General features: G+C 56.2%; 1 protein-coding gene and 1 pseudogene across 1 annotated transcript in view; one reads left to right on the top strand and one right to left on the bottom strand.

Moving 5' to 3' along the window:
- LOC127598003 (pinopsin-like) overlaps positions 1-2,626 on the top strand; it is a 143,708-nt gene extending 141,082 nt beyond the window's left edge. Inside the window, exons 4-5 of the mRNA XM_052061458.1 lie at positions 1-246; positions 351-2,626. Of these exons, the coding sequence (XP_051917418.1) occupies positions 1-246; positions 351-497 (393 nt within the window). The 3' untranslated portion in view covers positions 498-2,626. The remainder of the gene's footprint in view (positions 247-350) is intronic.
- On the bottom strand, positions 2,404-18,094 carry LOC127597993 (potassium voltage-gated channel subfamily D member 2-like; annotated as a pseudogene).
- Between the last annotated feature and the right edge of the window lie 8,418 nt (positions 18,095-26,512).

The raw sequence follows: 26,512 nt of genomic DNA, 5'->3' as shown, positions 1-26,512 counted from the left end.
TTGAACAAGAGCGTGGAGCCGCAGGGGGGGGGCTGTTTGCGGCAGGAGACGCGGCGCGCCACCAAGATGGTCCTGGCCATGATCGCCGCCTTCTTGGCGTGCTGGCTGCCCTACACGGCCCTGTCGCTGGCCGTGGTGCTGCGGCCGCGGCTGGCCATCCCGCCGCTGCTGGCCACCATGCCCATGTACTTTGCCAAGACCAGCCCCGTCTACAACCCCGTCATCTACTTCCTCTCCAACAAGCAGGTGAGGGCGGCCCGCCGCCTCTGCTTTCCGTTTCTCTTTCTCTCGGGCCGCAAACGTGCGACCGGACGCGGCTCATTTCTTTTGCCTTGTCTTTGCGGCGTCAGTTTCGAGACGCCGCCCTGGAGATGCTGTCGTGCGGCCGCCGCGCCCCACGCGGGAGCGTCGGCCTCGCCATGCGGCCCCTCAACAGGCGGCGCCCGCCCGGATGCTCCGGCCGCATCGCCGGCCAGGGCAAGGTGCTCCCTCTGTGACGGCCCCGGCGAGCGCCGACCTTCCCGGGAGAGCGGGGGGTGGGGGGCGGGGGGGACTCCAAAGCAAGCCGCAGTGTTGTTCTCGTCACTTTGTCTTGTCCGTGACGGCCTCTCATTGGCCACTTCATTAGGTACGTCAACAATTGTGCCTTTCAGCGTCACAAAATTGACGGCTCGTGCGTGTTCCCTTTCCAAGCTCGTTAATGACTTGGTGAAATCTCTTGAAACTAAACGGTTGCTCAGAAGCGTCCTGCTCTCATGGTGTCTGTAGCATGAATAGCATCAATAAAAGATGATCATTAAATATCTCTCTCTCTATATATATAGATCCATCCATTTTCTGAACCGCTTAATCCTCAGCGGGGTCACGGGGGTGCCGGAGCCTATCCCAGCCGTCTTCGGGTAGTAGGCGGGGGACACCCTGAACCGGTTGCCAGCCAATTGCACTGCACACAGAGACAAACAACCATCCACGCCCACACTCACACCCAGGGACAATTTAGAGCGTCCAATCAGCATGTTTTTGGAATGTGGGAGGAAAGCGGAGCACCCGGAGAAAAGCCACGCAGCCCAGGGGAGAACATGCAAACTCCACACGGGGAGGCCTGAGCTGGAATCACACACGATGTGCGGTGCGGGTGTAGCCAACGTTGCGGCCTCAGAGTCCCCTCCGTGTTTTGTGCGTTCCATGTGGTCTCGTCTTGACATGTTTCCGTCAATAAAACACGTGGCGCAGACTTGCACTTTTCAAATGCGGCCACAACGAGTCATCTTGTCCTTTTTCAACAGTTGTTGACACGTCCCGAGCAAAGTCGTGGATTTGAGAGCGACGGCTCATTTCGGGAAGCAAAGAGGATGGCAAAACAGGATTAGGCCACGCCACGCTGTAATCCTCCAGCATGACACCCACGAGTCCCATCTGGCCTCGCTTACGGCCGCCGGACAGCCAAACGGAAAAAAATAGAGCCCCGGGATCCACGTCAGCGGCCGCGCGCCTCACCACCCGCTGGTGTGCTCGGGTCCAAACACGTTTGCTCGCAGCACCTCGTAATGATTTCAGGTGGAACAAGCAGCCTTCAAGGTTGTCAGTTTCCTGCCGCTCCCAAGAAGAAGAAAATGGCGCGAGAGGGGCCGCAAATCTGTCAAGGGGGTTTTCTCCATCGACGCTCGCTCCAATAAATGTCCTCGTTGCTCCGCGTTTTGGTGACGGCTTCCTTGCGAGGCAGACACAGTCAATCCCCTTTGCAAAACGCCCTTCCGCTCATTGTTTTCAGCCGTTGGCATTTCAAATGATGTCCATTTGGGTTTTTTTTTTTTTAGCCCACCGGCGCCGGCCTGCTCTTGCGTTCCTCGGACAGACGAGCCACCCGCAGGAAGCGCAGACAAACTTTAATCCAACAGAATTTTGCAATGACGGCATGCAGGTATGCTTCATCCGAGCGCGAGGACAGACAAAAAAAGGGAAGGCCGACCGCGGTCCGGAGCAAACGCTATCTAGAAAGAAGAGGATCCAACCTCCCGATCGCTCGAGTCCCGGCCATATTTACAACGCGAAAACGTCTACAAAATGGTGACGTCCAGCGAGTCCCGCCATCTCTTTCCAGCTGCTTCCAATGGCTCGCCGGCCGCTTTTTTTTTTGTGCTACTCGCAAAAAACGGGGCGCCGTTGGCCATTTAAATGGCAAAATGTTTGCCGCCTCCCCACAGTCTGTCGGCCAAGGATGCAAAATGTCCTCTTAGGCAACGCGAGTGGCGCGTGGCTCCCTTCGACGAGGAGCTCGCCGGTGATGGAACGCGGTGGCGCGCAAAAGAAGATTCTTTCAACTTAACACGGCGCGCGATGATTGCGCACCAAATATCCCAGATTTGCTCTCAATCTAAAATCGTGTTCAATGGGGGGAAAGCATGCGGGGGGTTTTTTTTGTTTTTTTTTTTTGGATGTGTCACTTGAACGCTGACGCTTATCATCTAGTCACAATCGAGTCTCGGCCCACACAAAGCAAGAAAAAACTAAGCAAAACAATCTCATCGCTTGTAAGTCAAGCTACCGCTATGGATGACGAATGGAGGGAATTCAACGAGTGCGCTGTGCTTTGTCATCAAAGGACCCCCCCCCCCAGAAAGAAAAAGACATTCCAAAATCAAGAATTTCTCCATATGTGGTGGCAACAATGTGTTGTGCTGTGTGGGACAAGATGTGCTGGTCACTGTCGGCGGCGTCCACGCCGACTCCCCCCCCCCCCCAACTAATAATAAAAGAAAACCCATGCAGAGAGAGTTTGACATCAGATCAGATCACCGCTCGGAAACAAATTCCTCCGGGGTGACGGATGGCAGGTTCATGCTCGCTGGTCCCGTCGTCTCCTTGAGCACGGGGGTGTCGAGGTCGGGGCCGAGAGGGGGGGGGGGGCGTCTACAAGGCCGAGACTCGCACAATGTTGCTCCGAGAGTACGCCGGGACGGCGGCGGACGAGCCGTCGCCCTCCGGCGGGGCGGCCAGGCTGATGGCGCGGGGGCCGCCGAAAGCGTCGTCGCATTTCAAGGGCACGGTCTCGTCCAGTTTGGCGTTGAGGCTGGAGCGGCTGGCGAAAGACAAGCGCGAGTCAGCGAGACGGACGCAAACGAAAAACAGCTGCAAAGGCGGCGAGCGGATAGACGCCCGTGAGCGCGTGTTGGAGGAGCGCTTCTTGGAAAGCTGAGAAGAAGCGCGACATCTACGCTAAGTTCGCTTAGCCTGTCAATGGCATTTCCCATCATATGATAGCGTTGAGCTAGCGGCAGCGGGTTGGATAAAGCGAGCGTGTGCTCGGTTCCCTTCGTTTGTACGCTCGGCTGCCTTTCGCTTTCCATCCGCGCCAAGTTCAGGCCTTTGAAATGCAACATTGCCACGTTCCTTGTCTTTTATTTCAGGCGTCGGTCGTACGCAAAAGTGAAAAAGGAGAGCGCCGGGCTACCTGTTGGCCACGGGCCTCTCGGGGATGCGGATGGTGCTCAGCTCCTGGTTGTTGGCGCCGGGCAGGCCGAAGCCGTTCTTCTTCCGGTGGCGCCGCGAGCAGCACCAGCCCAGGCCGCGCGGCGGCGACGGCGACGGCGGCGACGACGACGACGACGGCGACGACGTGCGGGAGCCCGACCTTTTCATCAGCGAGATCTCCGTGCAGTTGGCCTGGAACGTCTGCTCGTCCACAAACTCGTGGTTCTGCGGGGAAAGGGACGGCCCGGTTCAAGCTCCAGATGGAGGGGCGGAAATAGCCCCCGGCCCCATTTGCGGCTATTTTTAGCCGCCGCCGCATCCGGATAGATTCCGCATTTAGCGCACGGATGGAAAAAGCTCCCTCCGCTTGGAGTTGGACAACAGTAGCCGACAGTAGCCCCCCCGGAGTGAATCCAATAATGTCCGGCTCTACTTTCTGAAAAGAAAGACGGAAGTCCGCCGGCGGGGAGCCGGACGGCGAGGACGACGCGGGGACTTACCGTGGTCTTCTCCAGGCAGTGCAGCAGGTGGTGGTGCTGGCTCTCGAAGGGGGGGCCGGCGGACTTGGCCACCAGGGCCTGTCCGGCCTCCTTGCAGGCCTTGGAAAGGCACAAAGACACGGCGCAGATCAATGAGCCAGCGGCTCGGGACGGTCGCCGCCCGACGCTTCCGCGCCGAGGGCGTCGGGCGGCGACCGGCTCGGCCGCGAGTGCGCATCTGTGGCACGGCGGCGAGAGGCATTTGTCGCGGAGATGCGGGACCGAAGCCAAAGGCTTTTCCTTTGCCTCGAGAAGGCCCGTGGCAAAGTCCAAAGGGGCGATTCCGTGCAACAGCAGCGGCGGTGCGCCCGAGACACAGACGGAAAGACGGGATAAGCGGCGACACGACCACCAGGGCGGCGCCCTCCTGCCCGCCCCGCACGCATATCGGATGAAGATCTGCGCTGCTCTGGCACCATGGAAGGCGTTAGTTCGTCTGCGCTCGCGGCCGGGGAACGTTGTCCAAAGAACACACAGCAGCTCCAAAACAGAGTTTAGAGGAGATGCGAGGCTTTTTGTTTGCTTTGCCCCCTTGCCCTGGCCCCCCTTCGCCTCCAAACGCTGTCGGACGGGCATGCAGAGCTGGCTCAAGAGTCTGACCGGAATGGCTGCGCTCCGCCGCCCGGCGAGGAGTGCGCTTGCTCGGCCCGGCCCGCCTGCTGCGCGGACACAGAAAGAAAGCCGGCGAGCGAGCGAGCGAGCGAGCGAGAGAGAGAGCGAGAGAGAGAGCGAGAGAGCGTTGAGCAAGCATGAGGTGGAGAGCCCTCAGAGGCGAGAGGTGAGAGAGCATCACACGGATCCAAGCTGGGATGCGAGTGCCGTGGCATGAAATCCCCCCCCCCCCCCCCCCCCCCCTGGGCCCGGACCCGAGCTTGAAGAGCAGAGCGGCATGCAAGCGTCAGCCAGCCCCTCCGACCCCCCCCCCCCCCCCCGTTTACCTCCTCCAGCGAGTCGATGGGGAGCCCGTTTTGTTTGAAGCGCATAAAGGCGGCGGTGCCCCGAATCTTGGCGGCGCGGATTCGAGCGAGCCGAGTTTTCTGTTTGAACAAACACACCTCGCTTTTAGCCTGCGCTCTCCGACCGCTCGGATCCGCCCCCCCCCCACCCCCGCCCGCTACCCGGCCGGGATCGGCTACGCTTTGAGACCAAATTCCGACGTGACCCCATGGTCCTCTCTCTGCGAGGGGGCGTCGGTGGCGTCCCTGCGCTAGGCTGCGCTGCGCTAGGAGGGCGGGGGTCGCTCGCCGTACCCTCTGTGCTCGTCGCTTCTCCGCCCTCTGGCTCTGGTGGTAGATGCGGCTGAAGTTGGACACGATGACGGGCACGGGCAAGGCGATGACCAGCACGCCGCTCAGCGAGCAGATGGAGCCAAACACCTTCCCCACGATGGTCTTGGGCACCATGTCGCCGTACCTGCGAGACACGGCCAGCCGACCCGACGGCCCCAGGCCGGGGGTCGCCGAGCCCCCCCCCAACAAAAACAAAAACAAATCAAAGCTTTCTATCAAACTTACAGTGAAAGACACACATGCTGTATGTATGCGTGGAGGAGACCGGACCGTTAGTCGTGTTCACAAACGCCCCTGTAGAATTTATTCTGTCATTTCCTCGCTTGATTCTTTCGTTTTGGTGCATGACTTTCGCTTTTGCTTAGTGTCAGTCAAGTGATCATTAACTTCCGTTTTTCTGAGGCTGTCTTTGAACGCCTCTCGAGAAGAGAGAAGCCACAGAGTCGGACGCAGTTTAAGAAACCGACGTGTATCTATATTGAGTTGAGCTGTATTAGCCTACGATCCAAATCTTTTTTCCACTTTCAAAGATTTGTTTATAAAGCTCCAGGGAGCCACTAGATGTCTCTAAAGAGCCGCACGCAAGGCCAAAGCCTCCCGGTTCTTCACTCCTGCTTCCTTTTGTCCAAGAAGGCGGGCAAGCTTTTATCAATAAATAAGAGCAAAATGCGTCTCCTGGAAATAGTTTTTGTCGCACGTCTTTGATGTTATTTTGCGATAGCCCCAAAATAGTCGCCGTGATCTCGGCGCGCTTCACAAACGCGACGTGAGACATTTGAAGTGGCTGAGCAATAAATAGGACTTGCGCGAAGCCTCTTCTCGACGGCCTACTTTCCACAGGCCGTCGCGATGCGCCGTGACGCGCGCGCCGCCGGCCGGGCCCGTTCCTTCCTTCCTTCCCGCCGTGACAATCGTTACTGCGATTGGTCCGACGCCGAGGCGGGGTAAAAAGCCGCGGGTGAGGTCTTTGCGCCTCTTCGGCAGCCTGCGCGCGGCAGTACCGTAGCCCGGGCGGTCGAACCAGCGAAAAGACGAAATTCTACCGGATCTTGCGCAACAAGGTGACAAGCCGTCAACGGGGCAGAGAGCCTTGTCTCTTGCGTTTGCCTTGACGAAAGCCACGCGCCGGACGATATTGTCTCATTACTGTCAGAGTGAGCGCCGCTGACAGCGTTTCCAGGACTACTTTTAGCTCACAGAATATGAGAGAGAGACAAAGAGACTGCATTGCTCTCGTGGTTTAGTAAGACAGAGAGATAAAAAGAGAGAGATTGCGATGGAGAGAAAGAAAGCCATATTGGAGAGGGGGGGGCGAAGAGAGAAAGGGATGGCGAGTGATGGAAAGGGAAAGCTAGCGAGAGCCAGAGAAAGAGAGCGGGAGATGGGGAGATAGGTCTCCGGAGAGCGCATAGCGAGCAAGAGCGTGATAGATCATGGCGGCGCCACCGATAGCGAGGGACGGCGCTAGCGATACAAAGCGAGAGATGGAAAGCATGATTGCAAAACAGCAAAGTTGCGGACGAGATGGCTAAAGATGGGCGGCGAGTGAGGCTTAGCGAGAGAGCTAGCCGCTCGGATGGTTAGCTAGCGACGTGCACTTCCTGATGACAAGAACAGGCTCAATACAAATGGCTTGAAAAATGACTGTGGAGCACGTTGGCAACGTCACGCTTTGTTTTGCTTTTGCTTTTTCTTCTCGTCGCACGTTTGCTGGCGACAGCCAAACACACTTGAGAGCGCGTGTGTACGCGCGAGTGAAAAAAAGGGCTTGTCATTTGACATCTAGTTAAAGCAATTCCCCTTCCTATAAAAAGCAATCTTGTTGCTTGATTGTCTTCCAGAAGCCTGCGTCTGAAATCTGACTGCCATCTGGTTCGTGGGAAGCGAGAGGATGGAGAGAAGACGAAAAAGAAAAAAAAAGGAGCGCTAACTGGAAGACTGCACAAAGACGTAATTTGTTCATTCCTCCTTTCAGAGACAGCGCGGATCTCTCATCATCTCTACGGTCGGACTTCGGATAGTGTCATGTTCCGTTTGGTAGTTAGATTCGACGGGACTTTGATTTTGGCAAAACAAACCGGAAGTACCTTGTCATGTTTCGTTTTTGGTTAGATTCTACGGCACTTTAATTTTGGCAACAGAAACCGGAAGTACCTAGTCCAGTGAAGCTCGCATGATTTCGCGCTAGCTCTGTCGTCATTTCTCATTTTCTTCTTGAGTATATGCCTTGGAAAGCTTCGTCTGTAAGTTGAACCCTGTTTGGACTGCACTTTCATGATGTCTACCGAACCGTTGCTTCACTTCTAGTATTGGAAATATGCAATATTAAGAACGATTTTCCGTCCGTTTTTGCTACGCTACGTTAGCGCTTGGGCTATCCAGATTAGCATGTGAACTACTGCATGCTACTTGCGGCTATTTTCATTGCTAACCTGCATAATTTGGTTATTTCTGTTCCAAGCTCGTATTGCATTTTGACAACAAGTTAACATTACAACGTACAGTGATGACAGAGACGTTGAATTTGAACGGTGTGATTTGTGTTTCTATTTTTTTTGTACAGTTTTACAAACGTAAGGAAAAAGAAACTTAAGCTCCATCTCAACATTGTGGATCCTTGGTCTTTTTTCATTGTTCGCTATCTGTCTATCTGTTCACGTCTCGGACAAGTAGGACAGGATAGATGGAATTCAAATTTTCAGCTGGCAGCTCACAATCACATTTCAGTTGCACAAAGCGGCGACGCGACACTGCCGGGCCGCGTCCGCCATCGGGTGGATTTCATCATTTCCACTCATCGGTCGCGATGATGAAATGTGCTCATGCGTCATGGGATTTGGATTTCGCCAAAAAGAGGACCCTCGGCCCGGCCTCCAGACCTTTGGATGATGGCCTTCTAACTGGAATCTATTTCAAGTCTGCCTCCTCTGGACGGGTAGCCCCCGGAAACGGGGAAGCGGGCTCATTTTCGGCTCCGTTATCGGCACACGCGGCGCCGCTCTACAGCAGAGGCCTTGACCGTTGGCACCTTTTAGAAACGCAATAAAAGCCAACGGGGAGAATGTGGAAAAGAGAGCCCGCCCGCTCTCGTCTTCGTCTCATTAGCAAAATCTAACGAGCTATTGAAGTCGCCGGGCCGTAAGGGGCCATCCGATGAAATGTGCCGCGCTCCGGACGCAAACAAGTGGAGCCAAGATCGATTTGTCGAGGTGCTCAAGTTGCATGTGTGAACGCGATGCTTCCATCTCGACGGCTTCTTAATTCACCGTTTCAGCGGCCGGCGCGGCGGCGCGACCCGAAAGGTCGCCGCTGGCCGCACACGCGCATCGCCTCACTCCAAGGTGAAAGCGACTTGGGCTCCATGGCGGCAAGGTCATCACGGCGTGCGGTGGCCCCCCGCGGGCTCAAAACGTCCCCATCTGACAACACGACGCAAGTCATGACCAGGAGCTAAATTGGAGCCAGGCGCTTCTCTGCACCTTCTGGAGGAGCGCCATCTTCATTCATCCTTGCTGACAGCTAAATAATAGATGTGCCAAAAAAGAAAGAGGGGTGGAGGGTGGGGTGGGGCGGGGGGGGGGGGGTAATTTTCATGCTGGTACAGCTCCGAATGGCAAAAGAAAATGGATTGCACTGCCCGCGTGTCACAAACGACCAGGAGCGAAATGAGATGCGCGCTTTGTCGACTTTAGCAGAAGCGGCCTTCAAGCGTCTCACGGCCCATCAAGAGCGCTGATGTTAAAACATTTCGCTTGTACAAACAAGAGCGAATTGGCCACACGCGACCACGTTGTTCCATGCGGGGAAAAAAAGAAAGAAAGGAAAACGCAGCAAACATTTCCAGACAAACCAGGCCGAGTCCTCACTGAACAAAAGCAGAGCCACTCTGGTGGCTGAGGCGTTTGGATTATTGATGAAACAAATGTAAATCAGCAGGGGGGGGGGGGGGGGGGTCGGCCATTAAATATGAAGCGCGGCGATGTGCGTGTATCCACCTCTATCAAGAACCGACTGTGAAATGTTCCCAAATAATAATAACAACGATGATATGAAGGCCACGGAGACACTCGGCGTGGACTTGGCGCACTGCCATCCACGCCCAATCGGAAGCGCCGAAGCCGATCCTCGACACGCGCCCGTCGTTCTGCAGGCCACAACCCGCAGCGCTGCAGCCAAACCGCTTCCTCCCCCGTGTTTGGACACCAAAGACCGATGGGATTAAGAGTGTGTGGGTTGATAGGACTCTGCTCGGATGCTATCCTTCCGATAGATACCGTGACGGAGGATGTGGGGGGGGGGGGGGGGGATGCCTACGGGCGCTTGGATTAGCCCGCTCGATTTTCACCACGGGTGATAAGGGAGCGAAGGAAGGCTGGCAGACGCGACACAGCGTAATAGGCAGATAGCAGAGCAGAGATAGCAGGGGAGCCGCAGAACGGGGCTGCTTTGGTGGCGTTCGCGCCGCAGAGGAACCCGAGCGACGCAGCGATCATTTGCTCGGGCGGGGCAGCGGTGAGGTGGACGCAGCGGCGACGCTTGCTCGCATCTCCAGGAAAGTTCCCCGCAGTTGTAAAAATGATTCCCGTCCACATGGAGCGGGCAAAAAAAAAAAAAAAGCGACGTGCTATTTGGCACATCGCTTTTTCCTGGGCAGGAAGGAACACGAAACGGGAGTGCTGCGACCGAGCGTCTCGAATGACTATTTCTAGTCCAGAATGAGATGGCATCTACATTGAGTAGCTTCACATTTGCCGAGGACATCTCCAAAAAGAAGCATTGTTGAGGACAAAAAGGATGGGCCCTAAGATTGACCCTTGAGGAACACCGCGGGAAAATTTTCACCCATTGCATGAGGATGGACGGCTTGATGAACTGGCCACTGAGAACCCAGTCGGTCGTGTGGAATTGAATGCCGATCAGTCGCGTCTCGACGCCAGTCCGGCAAAATGGCGTGCGCTAGATTAGCTAGCGCAATTTAGCTGTTGCCAACGGCGACGCCGTCGATACGGTCTCGCGGCGTTTGTGTTCCGAGGACGCACGGCGTCGCGTCACGCTTCGGCCCGCTAACGGGCTGCTCGAGAGGCACAAATCAAGAGATGAAAATCCGCGAGTGGAACGTCATCCAAAGTGCCTCGCAAGGAAAGCGCAACAAAGTCGAGGGGACCGGTGGTCAACATGGCCGAGGAGGCCAGGCGGCGTCGCGCCTCTCTTTCATCCGCGCGGACGCAGATGAATCATTTGGATTCACGCCTCGCATAAAGCGGCGGCAAAGGCGCCTCGGCTCTGCCCGGCTGGCGTATCAAACGTATCTTCCCTCGGCCCGGCGAATCGCGGCTTAACCCTCGCCGGCTCCCGCGCAACCGGGCGGCTCGTTATCGCATTAGCATGCACCCTCTCCCATTTGGGAGATCTGCTTAAGAGAAGGTGTTGGAGGGGCGGTGGGGGGGGGGGGGGGGGGGGGCAAAGAAGCTTTCTTTCTCCCTTCCTGACTTTGATTCACCCTCCGCCCGCCTGCTTTTTCCATCAAGGAGTCGGGGATGAAATGCCTCATCCGCTTTCTTTTCCTCGCCTGTTCTCCGTTATCATGTCGGGAGGCACCGGCTTGACATTTTCCCTCAAGCCGGTCAGAGGACGCCTGCTGACACTTGAGAAACAACCGCTGTACTATGCCGGGGGAGGAGGGGGGGCAGTCTTGGGGTGACCTCCGTTAGATTTCAGGCGGTTCCCGTTCCGGGCATCCGCTTGTTGAATGGCAAAATGAACGGCTGCTCTTTTATATTCTTTGACCGGGATCCAAATATTTTGGCGTGGCCCAGTTCGTATACCAAAGTCCAGCTTCTGCTCGCGACTTCACGCGCACGAGGGGGCACGCGGTGACTTTTTCCATTTGAGTTCTGTCTGCCGTCAAATCACAACACGGCATCAAAATATGAAAGTATAACTGGAGGCCTCGGGCGCGGCGACAACACGGCCGAGTGAAAGGTCATTCGGGCCATGAAAATTGGTTTGGGCGCCTGGGAGGCGGCTTCGCCGTCCACCTTTGCCGCTTTGGTGGCTGAAGTTGAGGAGGAGGACATGCGCGCCCTGAATGACGCGAGTGCCGCCATTTTGAAGCACCGCAGAGGACGGACGGGCCCGCTGAGGAATAACGACGTCGAAGATTGGCCTGCGAAGGAACGCGTGGATCCGGCGCCAAGCATCGGGACTGAATGAAGCTTCTTCATTTTAATCACACGACAGCTCTCCCGCGGGGCTTTGCTATATTTAAGCATGGGTTCATTTTTTCTCCTTTTTTTCCTTTTTTTTTTTAGGGGGTGGGGGGGTGGTCTTGGCTGACGGCGAGGCAATTGCTTTGTGGGACGTCTGCCCTTGAAGCCTCTGACGGCAGAAGGAGATATTTATACATGAGACTGCAGATGTGAAGTTGAAATCCGACGGCGAGCGATTTGAAGCTTTGCCAAATGGCAAATTTCCTGCCGCCGCAGCCCAGCCGCTTCAACGCTTGGACTCGTCTTGCTGTCGTCAGGACTTGTTTCTCTTGCGAGAGACGAGCAATGTCGCTCCGGTCCCTCGTCTCCCGGTCGTCGGGAGAGGCAGAACCGGTCCCGCGGCGCGTCTGCCGTTTCCGCTTTCGCTTGCTTCTAATTGGACTCTTCCATCTGGCGGGGTCCGCAAATAGCCTTGCGGGGATTCTGTTGCCAAAGCATCCCATCCAGCGCTCGCATGCGCCGGCGAGAGTCCGCTCGGAGGCTCGCCGACCAAGTCGAGGCGCCTCCGACGAGCCGTTGGGGAAAAAAAAAGGCTGCTCCCGGTGGCAAATTTCACCGTCGGCCGATGCCGGCCCCTCGGCATCTTCGGTGGCCAAGATGTTGCCAATTTGTTTTGCGTTTGACTTTTCGGCCTCAAGATCTGGCAAACGGTGTTCCGTGTGCGTGACGCTGCTTACTCAGCCACTGAGCGAGAAAAGCAATGAATGAGGAAGAGGCCAGAGTAGCGAAAAGATGGATTTGCGAGCGCCATCGAACAAAGGCCGAGCGCCGTCTCCGCCGTTAAAGTGTCCGGCACTCGGCGTAACGCCGTGACGGACGGCCGAACGTCACGACAAGATTCATCGCGCTCGTTTCTGAAATGGCTCGAATGACAGCGGCGGAGGGCGGAAATAACGCAAGCGGAGGACGACCGCTCGTCCGCCATCAATCCGCCGTGGACACCAGGAGGCGGCCGCAGGAGGGAAGCCGCGTTGTCTCGAGTAATATCAGAAAGGAGATGAGGCGTGTTGGATTGAACTCTTTTACTACGAGTGCGCACTCTTTGCTACTAACGACGCGGCACGCCGGACAACAAAGTTCTTCGACTCCTAACATCACAGAAGTGTTGACGCTGCGACGGTGACGCCGACACGCACCTGCGACACAAATTAGCAGAGGGAGAAATCTGGCCCCGTTTTGTGATGCAAGCGGCTATTTTTAGCCGCCGGGAAACGGCTGCCGTGCGTCAGGGCGGCAGGCCAACGTTCTTCTTCGGTTATCTTTTGATTGATTGGAGCCGATCCTCCATCAAGCGTCTCCAGTTGCTCCGGAATGCCGCCCTCTTGACTGGTACTGGTGAGAGGGAGCTCGTCGCTCCTTCTCTGCCATCTCTTCAATGGCTCCCGATACAACATGGAGACTCGCGGTGCCTCAAAAGTTGAGCGAGCGGGTGAGAACGGGCTCTCCAAGATGCCTTTGGAGACCATGTCGAAGAGTGGTCAGTGGGGATCGAATCCAGAACCCATTTTACCGTCTGCCAAATGCTCTTCTCGTGTCGAAGGTCAGGTCTCACTTCTTTGTCACGAGGTTAAATGGCCTCTTGCTCTCACCGACGCCGCATCGCTTTCGGCGGCGCATTGCGGCACGCCGGGCGCGCAACTCGACACAAATGACGACTCGCCCGCCGATGTCAAAACAAAGGAACAACAAAAGCAGGGCCTAATGGCGACGACGGCGGTACAGCGGGTGCCGACTGTTTTGTGTTTGCTCCGCTGCCTCGCGCGCCGCAGGACAGTCGTGACGGGGCCTCTCCACCCCGCCCCCAAGCTCCCCGCCCGCCACCTTCTGGCTCCCGCGTCTGTGCCGCAAAACGGCGCCACCTCTTAAACGCCAGCTCATCGTTTGCCGTCGTGACCGCTCGATCCAGCGGGCACGATGACGCGCCGCTGCGGGGAGCGCTGGCGCGTGGTAACGATCGGGCGGTCGTTGCGCCGCATCCGAAAGCTGCGGCAAAAGGGGGCGATCCGCGCTCATTAGCGGCGGCGTTCCACGCGAGTAACAAGTGGCGGGCCGCTGACTTGCCCGCGTTTAATGCCGCCGTTTATTGCGCAGTGATGATGTGACCACAGGGGGGGGGGGGGTGCTTCTTGCACATTCATTCCTCTGTTGTTTGGAAAATTGAGTCACTCTCCTTGCACGCTCATGACTTTGCTGACGTTGCGCTCAAGTTCTCGACACAAACGGCAACGGCGACGGGTCCGATCCGCTGGAAAGCCACCCGAGAAGTGGGAGGCAAGAGCGCAAATCAACGGTTTGCGGCGGCAACTCCGTCTTGACATGATTGTTGAATGACGTTGTCTTTTGTTTTCTTCAATGGCGGCGGCGGCGGCCATGGTTTCCCAGACGCGGAGCTCCTTCCGGGCAAGTGGTGATGCAATGCCAAAAGCTACCCTTTGGGTGTCGAGTCGCTCCATCGCCGCCTCGTCTGACGGGGTTTTTCCCGCGTTGGCCACGCCCAGCCCGAGCGATTCATCTGGCTCAAGGCAAGGCCCTCCACCAAAGTGATGAGGAGGCACGATGCGCGTCTGCATGCTAATGGCCATTTCCATCGCCGTGTAAACGCTGAGGAGGAGCAGCAGCAACACCGGGAATTTATCATTTGTGCAGGATTTGATCCGCTGCTCCTCCACCGGCACGCTCTTGCAATCTCGTATCTTTTAGGGCTCGGCGGCCGAGAAGGGAGGCGGTCACGGAAAGAGGCAATCTATCACGTGCCCGCCGGGGATTGCTCAAGCCTTTCTCGGCCCGTTAGATTGGACGGAAGCCGAATCTCCTTCCAGAAAATTCCCTTCACCTCCGACGGAGTCCGAAAGAAGCCGACGGAAATGCCGAGCGGGTCCGAAAAGGACAACAAGAACCAAGCCGAGGGGGCATTGCAGGGAGCAAGCGCGCCACCTTGAAAGGCCACCAAGTCGTTGTAGCCCGCCATTCCAAAAACATGGCGTCATGACATCGTTGAGCAAAATGTTAAGGTTTCCGCCGTTTTGGCCGGATTTCAATTTTGCTTTCGCTCAATGGATGTTGCGGCCACTCGAGTGTTTGAGGAAACGCGGCCACAGAGACGTCCGGGCTCCTCGCTAAGATGCGGCGATAGTGGCCGTTCTTTGCGGAGAATAAAGAACGGAGCAATAATAGCCCATCACGACAGGCCGCGGCCACTCGTGAAGGCGCGTCAGGAGCGAGGGCAACTCCGTCGCTCTGTAGGCGCTTGCGCGGCGGCTCGGCCCGCTCCAACCCCCTTGTGAGTTGCGCTTGATTCTCTCACAGCTGCTCTCGGCAGCTGTGCTCCATTCTACCTTAAATCCCCCCCCCCCCCCCAAATTCCCTCTGCAGCTCATTCGTCTGGGCGGCGTGAGACAAACAAGCAAAGAGCGCCACCTCCGATCCCATGGGGGCCAATGATGGCGTTGCCGTTTTTCGAAGTCATGCTCGCACTGCAAAGTAGGACGCGACGATCCGTCGCCTTCAAAGGGAGTCGGACAATTGGCCCTTTCCAAACGGGCTCGTGAGCGAGTCACTTGTCATCGCCGCGAAGATGCGACATTGCCAACAAGTCACGGCAGGGGATGACGAGAAAAGGCCGAGAGCCGGCCGAGCTAAACGCTATGCTAACGCGGGCTAGCGTCCGCGACCGAATGAGCCATCGGTCGGCGTTTTGAGCGCTTCGGCCGCCACCGAGCCGGGCGGGCGAAGGAAGAAGGCTTCGGAATGGCTGGGCGCCGCATCATCTGGCCGATAAATAAGCGGGCTAAGAAGGTGTCGTCCGGCCGCGGGCGCTAGATGGGCACGCGTGACGCGCAGCTGCGCGGCGCCATTGATTCTCCGCCGCTCCTTTCCACCCGGGCCGCCTGCCAAGTGCCTCCGAACAGGAACCCCTGCTCTCGCAACGTCTGCTTAAGCGCAATCAATGGGCCATCAGCGGGAGGCGGCGCGGGGAGGGTGGGGGGGGGGGCTCAGTAGGCGCACGCGGGCTGTCGCAAAGATGTCAAGTCGAAGGCACCACAACTGCGCTTGCCTCCCCAAAAAGAGAGAAAAGTTGGATGACAGCAGACGAAGCAGAAGAGAAGCCCCCCCCCCCCCCCCCCCCCTCTGTTGGTTGTTGTTGTTCCCACCGAGGAGAGAAAAGAGACGGCTCCTTCCTCCTCCATTGCCAAGAGAGCCCGTCGGAGCGGATCGCGAGGTGTTGGCAAATGGACGCCAGTCCGGCCGCCTTCGACATCACACTGCGGACATGCCAGCTGGCCCCCGTTCGGGGCCCAAGCCAAAGCGCATGCGCACTTTCATTGCAGGTCGACAAGGTGAGCCACGGAATTCGCTTCGCATCGCCTCCTGACACACACACACACGTTCACTCGCCCCCCCAAAAGTGAGGCGTTACAGTGCGCTCACGAGACTATTTGCGATGACGACATGGGCCACCCCGCTGGCTGGTGGTTATTTTGCAAAAAATGAAGCGTGGGCCCGGCGGCATCGTCTCCAAAGTGGCTCCTTGCCGTTATCTGCCGCGCGTCAATTGAGCTCGTCACGGCGGAGACGATTTCATCTCTGACGATAATCATCGCACGGCGCTTGTTTTGCAATCTTTGTTCTGCCTTTTTTGGGAAGCTGTGCCGTCAAACCCAGAGGAGCTTTTAAACACAAACATACCGTAGATATCCGTCCCCCCCCCCCCCCCCCACAGATGATACCCCCTACTGCAGGCGGCCAAAGCTGGCGTTGTGCCGCTTCATTGTAAAAGAAACAAAGAAAAGGGGCTTTGGCCGAAAAGCTCAGAGGAGCGCGCCGTCAACGCGAAGCCTTCCGGAACGTGGCCGTCGGTAACGGCAACACCTACCCGAGCGTGGTCATGGTGACGATGGTGTACCAGAAGGCGGCGGGGATGCTGGTGAACTTGCTGGCGGCCGAGCCCTTCTCGGCGTAGAACATGACGGTGGCGAAGATGATGATGGCCATGGTGAGCGAGAAGAGCAGGAAGCCCAGCTCGGAGGCGCAGCTCTTGAGCGTGTAGCCCAGGATGCGCAGGCCGGCCGAGTGGCGGGAGAACTTGAAGATGCGGAAGACGCGGAAGACGCGCAGCGTGACGAAGGCGCCGCTCACCTGGTCGTTGTCGCTCACGACCAGGCCGATGTAGTAGGGCATGATGGCCACCACGTCGATGACGCTCATCACGCTCTTGGCGAACTTGAAGCGGCTGGGGGCCGCCGCCAGCCGCAGCAGGTACTCGGCGGTGAAGATCATCACGCAGGCCGTGTCCAGGCAGAAGAAGGCCAGCGCGTAGCGGTCGCCGCACGACAGCCCCCCCTGCCCGTTGTTGCCGCGGGGGGGGCCGCAGGGCACCGTCTCCGCCACGTTGGCCATGACCGACACGGCGATGAAGAAGCCCGTCACGTAGTAGAAGACCAGCGCCAGGGTGCTGGTGTGCGGGTTCTCAAAGGCGCGCCACAGGTACTCCCGCGCCGTCAGCTTGAGGGGCGGCGCCTCCCCCCCCCCCACTCCCGCCCCCATCCATCTCCTCGTCGTCCTGCAGCCGCTCGGCGTTCTCCCGCCGCCGGTCCTTGTACTCCTCGTAGCAGCAGTCGCCGATGATCTCCGGGATGATGCCGAAGAAGGCCAGCTCCTCGTCGTAGGCCGAGATGCACTCCTGGCGCGGGTAGTGCAGCTTGCCCGTGCGGTAGAAATTGAGGATGTGGCGGAAAATGTCCGGGTCGCGGTCAAAGAAGTACTCGCGGCTCTCCTCGTGGAAGAAAAAGTCCTTCTCGCTGCTGCCCAGCAGCGTGTCCGGGTAGCGCTCCAGCGTGCTGCGCCACGTCTGGAAGCGGCTGCCGCTCACGTTGAGCAGCAGCAGGGCGTCCCGCCCTTTGGGCTTGTCCCGGGGGGGCGGCGGCATGGGGGCGCCGGCCACCGGCATCCACCCGACGGCCGCCGCGCGGGCCAGCGGCAGCCACGCCGCCACGCCTGCCGCCATGCTGCCACCCGCGCCGCGCGCGCCTTATCGCAGTGCGGCCGACGCGCGCGCTCGCTCGACCCTTGCGGCAAAGCCACCGGCCGGCGTCGGCGAGGCGTCGGTGAGGCGAAGGGAAGAAAAAAAAAAAGCAACAAGCGTCGCCTCGCTCACCTTCGCCTCGGCCGCTCCTCCGAGGGGACTTTAATGCGATCCTGGCGGGAGGGCGCTCGCCGTATCGCCTCCCATCGATCGGCGCGCAGACACGCGCGGGCGAATAAAACGGCGCATCAACAAGTTCAACAAAAGCGGCCGGCGGCACCACCGAGCCAGCGTTTGCTTTCTTCCCTCTCCCCTTCCTTCCTTTCCTTCCTTTCCTTCCTTTCCTCTGCGAGCGTGCGAGGGGCTCCCCCCGGCCCCCCGGTTGCGGTTTCTCCTCGACAAAGTCCCGTTCCTCGGCGTCTGCCGCAAGACCGCCCTCCCCTTCGCTTCTCTTCTCTTTGCTTTCTCACCAGCGAGCCCCACACGAGCGCAGAGAAAGAGAGAGAGAGAGAGAGCGCGAGAGGGGGAGGGGGGAGTGCTCCACAAATTCCTCCGCTGCCTCCCAGCCGCGGGAACTCATCGTGGCGTCGTCATCGCACAGCGGCATCGGCAAAAGCCTCCGCGGGGGCTGCGGCGCAACCGCCGTCCGTTCGGGTGAGGACAAATGGCACTTTTCTGACACCAAGCCACGTCAAGTCTTCATTGGAGTCCCACGTTCCGCTTCGCTCGTGTCACCATTGGGTTTGTGAGCACCAGGTGGCACTGCGGGGCTTTACCCAGCAGCCGCGCACCTGTTGGTCGTTAGGTCATTAGCGGCTTGAAAAGGACTCCCAGCCCCAACGCTCGGGGTCGCATCATTGTTGCTGTTTGCTACTGTCGTATTTAGTTCATTGTTATGTTTTAGCTTCGGTCCTGTTTTTGTTCTTGAGAGTTTTTAGTTTCTGCCATGGTGTTTGTTTGTTACTTTAGTTTTCATGATTTTGTTTAGATTGTGTTTTCTGTGTTTTCTCGAAACACATCCCTCTGGCCTGCTTTTTGGGCTCCGCCCCCAAGCAGGCAAGACAGAGGAGCAGGGTGGACTTGACCATTTGGATTCAAACATGGAGCAAACTCCATCCAAAAACAAACAAAGTCCAAAGTATCAAACCAACATGACGGTGAGCAAAACCTGACGGCAGCAAACGACAATGAGAGCTCGGGCGGGAGGACCCACAATTCTGAAGTTCACCTCTCGGTTGCTTCAAAAAGGGCGAGAGCATCGGCAGACTGATTAAACGTGTCCGTACGTCCGAGACTGGAGTGACGGCGTCCATCAAAGCTTCTTTTTTGCCGCATCAATTCTTTCCCTCGTGTTTTCGGTCCGCGTTTGGAGTCGCTAGCCGCCAGCCGCGCCGATCGATGACGGATTCACGCGGTTTACAAAGGTCAGCGGCGCGCTGGGACGGCGCCTCCGGCTCGCCTGACATTTGGCAAAATAAGCATCATCCGCAAAGCGTCTCCCGCATCCCGTAACGGCGCGCGCGGGCCGTCTCCGGCGGGGATTTGAGACGCGGCGCGCGTCGGCGGGCCGGGAGGGATTGACGCTTTGTCGTCCTTGCGCGCATCCTGAACAAGGTTGAACAATTCATCTTGGCATTCGGCTGCATTTTGATTAGTTTTTTTAAACTCCAATCAATGCAGATCGGTCACCAGCAGATGTGAGACGTCAACACTAGTTTGGAGAAAAAAAGCAGCCGGCGCTCGATTCTGGCGAGTCCTGTCCAACTGGCGTCATCTCGGGCAACATTCGCCGGTCCGCTCGTTGGATCGACGGCGATGGAGCCGAGCCCAAATGGGCTTTTCCAAATACGCCGCTTAGCTTGCGCCATCCACAAGCACGTTTTGATTTCGCCGTCTATCCGTTTTTCCCACCCGTGACGTCATCTGCCGGGCCGGCCGGCCAAATTGTGTTTGTTGACATTATCAATGGCGATCGCCCAAAGTCTTTTGGGATTAGGTTGTGTAACCGCACGCAATTTGTAAACCAGGTCCTTAAGTGTGCTCACTCACAAGGCAGGCCACCAAAAAGGCGCACGCACGCACGCACGCACGCACGCGCGCTTGAGCGACGGCCAGCGGCTTTTCCTTGCCGAGGCAAAAGTCACGCCGGCGCCATCCGAGCTTCCGTTTCAGGCCCGGAAAGACCCCGCCATCTTCTCAATGACATCCCCGCCGATCGGCTTCATCATCCGCCGCCGCTTGGCCGACTCGTCGTCCCTCAGGCATCTGTGGAAAAGAGCGGGCCTCCTCCAAACAGGTGGATAAAAGGACTCGACGCGGCTGTAGCGGGAGCGCCGCCTTCCCGGGGTCTTTGGCGGTTGCCTGGCAACAGTCGCCAGCCAATCTATGACCCCGGACGTACAGTCACAAAAACCAAAAAGCGATCCAAGCGGCATAGCGTCTTCAGCGGGGGGGTCCGGCTTTTTTTTCCCAGCCAGAAGTGCTGCTTCTGGCTGCCTTTTGGTGCACTTTGGTCTGGTTGCTAAGCTAACGTCGGCGCTTTCCGCGCAGGGCCCAATTGATCTTTGGATCGAAACCCACCGCGGGCGTCGTTCTCAAAACTCGGGAGCCGTCTCACTGCGGCCGCTAATCTGGGACTCGCGCGGATCCGGGCCACGTGCCGTCGGCTCGACCTCGCCAGCAAATCGTCGCACGTAAGAGCCTTGCGTCCAGATAATGACGGAAAAGCGCCGCGCGGCAAACCGAGGGGTGAGTAACCCGCCTATTACAGATAACGGCGAGGTGTCGGGGTCGGATTGCGCAGGGGGGGCCGAGCCTCCGCCGAGAGTTTGGCCATGAATCAAAGTGCCACTTTTTTCCGGCAAACTCTTTCACTTTGAGTCTTTATCTGATGGTCTCCCGTGTGCAAAGCCCTGCCTGGCGCGATGTGAGCCCATATCTTAATTACTCCAACAATCCCTGATATGCACGCCCCCGCCCTCAGCCTGCTCGTGCTGCTTCTTCAAGAGACAGAAAATCATTTTACAGCCGAGCAGATAAGTCCCCGCGCTCCCTTTATTAACGACGGCGGCCCCTCCCTCCCCCATCCTCAACGAGCCTCATCCGACAGGCAGCCGGCGGAGGTCCTCGTTCCGCTAATTCTTCATCCGCGGGGCGGGAGCGAAGAGGCGGGAGACGTACGAGGCCTTCTGCGCGCTCGAGCGTGGACGTCTTTGTGGCGCTGCTTTGGGCCATCCCGTTGACGAGGGGTTTTCTTTTTTCACTCGGACTTGGAAAGCCAACTTGAGACAACCGGGACCGATTTGTGGCGTATCATCATAGAGCCTCTTCTTTCTGTGCTTTTATTTTGGCGAGTCCACTTCCAGGGAGCTTCTGTGTCCCCTTTCCTTTCATTACCAGGCCGGACCGGAGGGTGCGCCTGCACCTGCGGCCGATCGGCAATCACCTACTGGACCGCTTGACCCCGCACCCTTCCGTCCCCCGTCTCTTTGGCTTTTGGATCCTCCGCCAGCACGAGTCATCGAAAAGGAGGTCTGGAGCCGCGTGGTGCCCCTCGCGAGCAAAGTCAATGCCGCCGGCTGTATTTAAAACCGGGGAAAAGCCCGCATTGCTCAACGCTAGCAAACTGTGCAGACCGTAATGGTCACGCTCACGGTTAGCATCCGTCGTCGCGCTTTTACACGCAATGGATTTTGAACACAAACGGTGGAGCAACACATGTCGACCGATAATAGCGCAATACTTACAGGCAGGCTGCGAAAAGTGACAAACATTGCAGCATCTTAGTGACTCACGTGGAGAAGTGATTTGTATGGGGGATGCGGTTTTGTGTCTCGGCTCCGAAGGGGCCGTGAGCTCCCTTAAAAAAAACAAAATGGAAGCTCCAATCCAAGTGATCATCCCCAGTGATGAAATATTCAAAGAGAGAGGCTCCGCAGCGCATTCAAATCGACTCGCAGTCACGGCCAAGCCTGAAAGCTGTCGGCTTTTGTGACGCAAAGCGGCACGGTAAGCTTTTGCGGTGAGCCGTTGTGTCTTTTCAGGCGACAGAAGCAACTTTGAAATCTTCCCTGCTATTAATAAAGCTGCCGCATTAAACGGCAATCTTTTATTTTTTTTCTTCTTTCCTGTAGGCTAAGCCGCACGTCGTGTGCTTTAAGCGCGAAAGAAAGAAATGCCGGAGGGCGACGCGGCGGCTTTTGACTGTAGCTCAGGGGCAACGCCGTCAACGCTGCGACTTGAATTCGACCAGACGATGACATCGGATGTGTGACGTGTTTTGTTTTTGACCACAAAATGTCAGGAACGCCGGCACCGCTTCATTGCGTGTCACTTGCTCCGGCCTCAATATAAATATATCGTATAAATATGATGAAAAAGTCGACTTTTTCTGTTTCTTTCGTTGGAAGGTCAAGAGAGCTTTTCAAGACACCGATGAAGACGGCAGATGTTAACCCTCGTAGTCCACCACTTGCGATAAATGTAAAATGATGTCTTTGAATCAAAGGCACAGGCATTCGGAAAAACACGAGAGAGCTGAAATGTATGGGGGGGGTTTTAAAATGGCCTAGATGTCATGACGTCACCGGCTGATAATTCTCAGGCATTGCAGCAATAATAAAAAAGGTTTTGATTCCGTAATCTTCACAATTGACATATTTTGCACCATAGAGACCCATTATAATTCATATTTTTGAATGCATCGTAAACCTAATGTGTAAAATGCATTTCACGCGATTTTTACGTCAATGGCTTTGTTTTCGCTTGGACAGACGTAAGCATGCCACATTGTTGGGTTGTGGTCATTCCAATTGTGCAACTTTTAGGTGGCGCCAGAGGATCGCAAATGAGTTTGCCTTTTTGCAGGAGGCTTCAAACCGACGCATTTTACACGAACACGTCCGGTAGGGATTGTTAATAGGGCTTGCTTGGGACCTCCAGACACAATTTTTTTTTCCTTTTGCCAAAAATAAAGAATAAAAAATCCCAAAGAACGAATAAAAACTATATATGTATGGATAGCACGGATGCTTCTGAACATTTTGAGTGTTTGAAAAAAAACAAAGAATGTTTGTATAACACAAAATACATCATTACAAAAATTGTAAAATGCGTAACTTAGGGTTTTTTTCATTTGAAGGACTCAAGGGTTAAACATAACAACCATGTATAGGAAGGCGTTTTTTTCTTGTTAAAAACGCCTTACTATACATGGTCGTTTTTTTCAAGTCAAAAATGCCTTACTATTCATGGTCGTTTTTTTCAGCTAAAAACGCCTTACTATATACATGGTCGTTTTTTTTGGTCGTTTCTTTCGGCTAAAAATGCCTTACTATACATGGTCGTTTTTTTCCGTCTAAAAACGGCTTACTATACATGGTCTTTTTTATTCGGCAAAAAACACCTTACTATACATGTTCGGTTTTTTTCATCTAAAAACGCCTTACTATACATGGTTGTTTTTTTCGGCTAAAAATTTCGTCCAAAAACGCCTTACTATACATGGTCATTTTTTTCAACTAAAAACGCCTTACTATATAAATGGTCGTTTTTTTCGTCTAAAAACGCCTTACTATACATGGTCGTTTTTTTTCGGCTAAAAAAGCCATGGTCGTTTTTTTGGGGTCAAAAACGCCTTACTATACATGGTTGTTTTTTTTTGGTCGTTTTTTTTCCCGTCTAAAAACGCCTTACTATACATGGTAGTTTTTTTTCGACTAAAAACGCCTTACTATACATGGTCATTTTTTTCGGCTAAAAACGGCTCATTGTTCACTTGCAACGTTTCCAAACACGATCAAGGCACGGCAAGGCGCCGTGAGCTTTCGGGACCTTGAGGACCCGGCAAGCGTCTGCGCTGGCCTTCACAAAGTCGCTTCGTATTCAGAATGCGGCGAGTACACCGAGCCTCGGAGCTTTTAGCCGCGGGCGCTACTTTCCATACCTTCGAGTCGCACCTTCTCTTTCTTCGTTTCCTTTTCCCCCTCCCGGGAGGAGAAGAGAAAGAAGAAAAGCTCCGCCGATGGAAGCGGAGAGACGAAGGAGAGGACGTGAGGCAGGAGAACGCAGAAGGCGTCTTGCCCGCAGGCTGCAAAATGGAAGCAAAGCAAGCGTATACCTGCCGCCGGATTGAACCGCTCTGATGTCTGCTTTATGGCCTGTGACCATCCAATCAAAGCTCTCATTAAGGGAAAGAAAAAAACATCTCTGGCGTAGTTTGCAAGAGTGCAAACGTTAGGCCGTGGCGTTGCGTGCTGCCTCGACGTGGCCGCCGTTGCCGCCTTGTTATTCTGAAGGCTTTCCGTTGTGGCCTGTCGGCGAGGTGCGCCCTGGAGGGCCGCGCTTTCTATTTCACTCCCGTTTGAGGACCGCTGCAGTGGAAATGACAAATGGCCAAGGCCTACCCAGGAAGCCGTCGGGCCACCAACGCAAACAACAAGACGCAATCCTCACACATGCCAAACACGTCGCCTTCGCCTGACACGCCAGCGCTCTTTCACTCTGTGTGTGTGTGTGTGTGTGTGTTTGCCGAGGGAGGATTGTTGCTGCACTGCGCTTCAAGTTCTTCAAGTTGACGTGCACTGGAGCAGTGGTGTCAAATGTACTACTCCGACACTTATTTGAAAGTGTCGGGTCGTCGCAGAGGCTGCCGTCATCCCCGTCGCCGATGCTTAAGGTTAGGAAAAAGAAAAAGCTGCCATTAAGTCCTCCTCAGCTATAGATGGCGCTCTACTGCGACCGCTTGACACGTCGGCGGATTGCAGACGAGCTAACGCTGCTATATTTGCGATATCTGTGCTTATTTCCCCCCGCCCCCCCCTCATTTCAATCTGTGTGTGAGGCTCAGGCAGCATTTTGTGTCATCTGGAACTGCGGCAAAGTCCTTTTGTGAGCATTCACCGGCACTCGCTTATCCAGATGAGCTATTTTGCATTCCGCTGGCATGGGGCCCAAAGTCATGTCCAAAGGGGGGCAATTTCCAACAGGTCCACAAATGGCCACTCTTCACACAGGTGTTGTTTTGCCAGCGGTCGTGAATGCCGCTTTTGCGACGAGGATGAGCAAAAGCAGCGGCGAGTCGACAAACTTCTTGCGGATGGGATTTGACTAAGAGGATTAAAGCGACGGCGGTTAATGAGCCGCAGCTGGGACGGGATGACAACAAACAACAATGTCGCAACAACACTTCCCCCCCCCCCCCGACACCCCCCGCAGTTATAAATCCATCATTTCATCAACACACACACACACATTGGGCCTCCATGCTGACACTTGTGCTCCATATCACATTCTCGCTCTTTTTTGGGTTTTTTTTTCTTCCTTCTCGCACCTGCGGGCCAGGCGACAAGCCGCCATTGAGGGCACGCTTATTCGGCGGGCTTTCTCAACCAATTTGGATGAAGCCGATTGAGTGGGATTTTGGGGGGCGGAGGGCGAGATTTGAGGAATTGAGCTCGGTGACGCCAAAACTAACGGCGTCATCGTAAGTTGGTCGGGTCATCGGGTGGCGCTCATGATGCCGCAAATCCATTTTGAGGAGGATCCCCGTCCCGTGGATGCGTTTCTGAGGGAAACTACAAAGAACCACCTGAGATCATCTCTCGACATACATGCCAAAGCAAGATGAACGTTCACGAGGTGACGCGTGCGTGACTCGGAAACAACGCGCTGTCGTCCCTTCTCGTGACGAACGCTTTCAGCCAACGTGCGCGATCGCTCCAAAGGTGAAAGCGCGTTCACGCGCTGGCTCGTGACGTCATTTCTTGGTCTTGATCTTCTGCTTGCACACTCGAGTTCCACATTCGTCCGTGTGGATTCTTCTCATCTCTCGAAAGGATCTTTCTCTGTCTCTTTCCTCGGAATGTCTTTGCCTCTCATGACCCCGCCCGACGCCCGACGATCGGCCCGCGGAACGGTCGAAGCCAGCCCGACGTGGGCCTCATTGGGCCGAGGGCGGCGGCGGCGGCGGTGGCGGCGACGGCGCGCTCGCCGCTGCTCATCTACACCCCCGCCCCCGAGCGGAAGCAGCTAATTATAGGCTCCCCTCTAGCTCTCTCTCCTCGACACGCCAGGTGAAGGATGGGCCTGTGTGCTCGCCGCCGCCACAGTTACGTCCTTTCTGCACGTCGTTACGTTCTGTCCGTCGCTCAAATTGTCCATCCCATTTGAGCGACGCAACCGGACACTTTCTATTTCTGATCTTGGAATATTGCCGTTTGTCTCCTCAATGGATATCTAGCCATCTATCTAAGCCCCTCCCCCCTCACCCGTGACGCAAAGGGGCTTGAAGCTTTTTCTTTTTTTTTTTTTTTACGACCGTGACTTAAAAGCGGCGAGGGCGCGGGGGGGGGGGGGTGATAAAAGAATCGATTTACATCCCTCGGCAAGCGAAGCCATCTGGCATTTGAGTCATTTGCAAGCGGCCAGCGCAAGGAAGAGCCGGTCAGCGACTTGACGTCACGTCCGCTCCTCACGTGGCGCCGCGCATTCAAATGAAGGAGGGGACGAGACGCCCCCCAAAAACGCAAACGCCTGGCATCGATCAAGCGTGACAATACGAGCGCCTTTCCGTGCCTGGAAATGGGCCGCCGGAGGTCGAGCGCAAGTGCTCACGGCTTCGCTTCCCTTCTTCTTTGCCGTCTATTTGTGCTCCCCCCCCCGCCCCCCCTCGAGGACGCGACAACGGAAAGGAGCCGCGGTGCCGTGACGCCGACGACAGGATGAATTATGCGCACGACGGAAGGTGACTCCTCCCTTTTCTTGACGCTCCGCAGGCTCTCGCGCCGTCGAGGTTTGGAGCGGCCACGGAGGACGCCTTGACTGTGCTGCCATCTTGTGGTTGCCTCCAGACAAGTACCGCATGTGGATGAGAAGCTGTCACAAATGCACAAAAACTGATCCTTGAAAATCGCTTCACGTCAT

Source organism: Hippocampus zosterae, chromosome 3, assembly GCF_025434085.1.
Source record: "Hippocampus zosterae strain Florida chromosome 3, ASM2543408v3, whole genome shotgun sequence".
NCBI classification, from domain to species: domain Eukaryota; kingdom Metazoa; phylum Chordata; class Actinopteri; order Syngnathiformes; family Syngnathidae; genus Hippocampus; species Hippocampus zosterae.
Note: the sequence above shows the minus strand (reverse complement) of the source record. Positions and strands in the feature narration are given on the sequence as shown.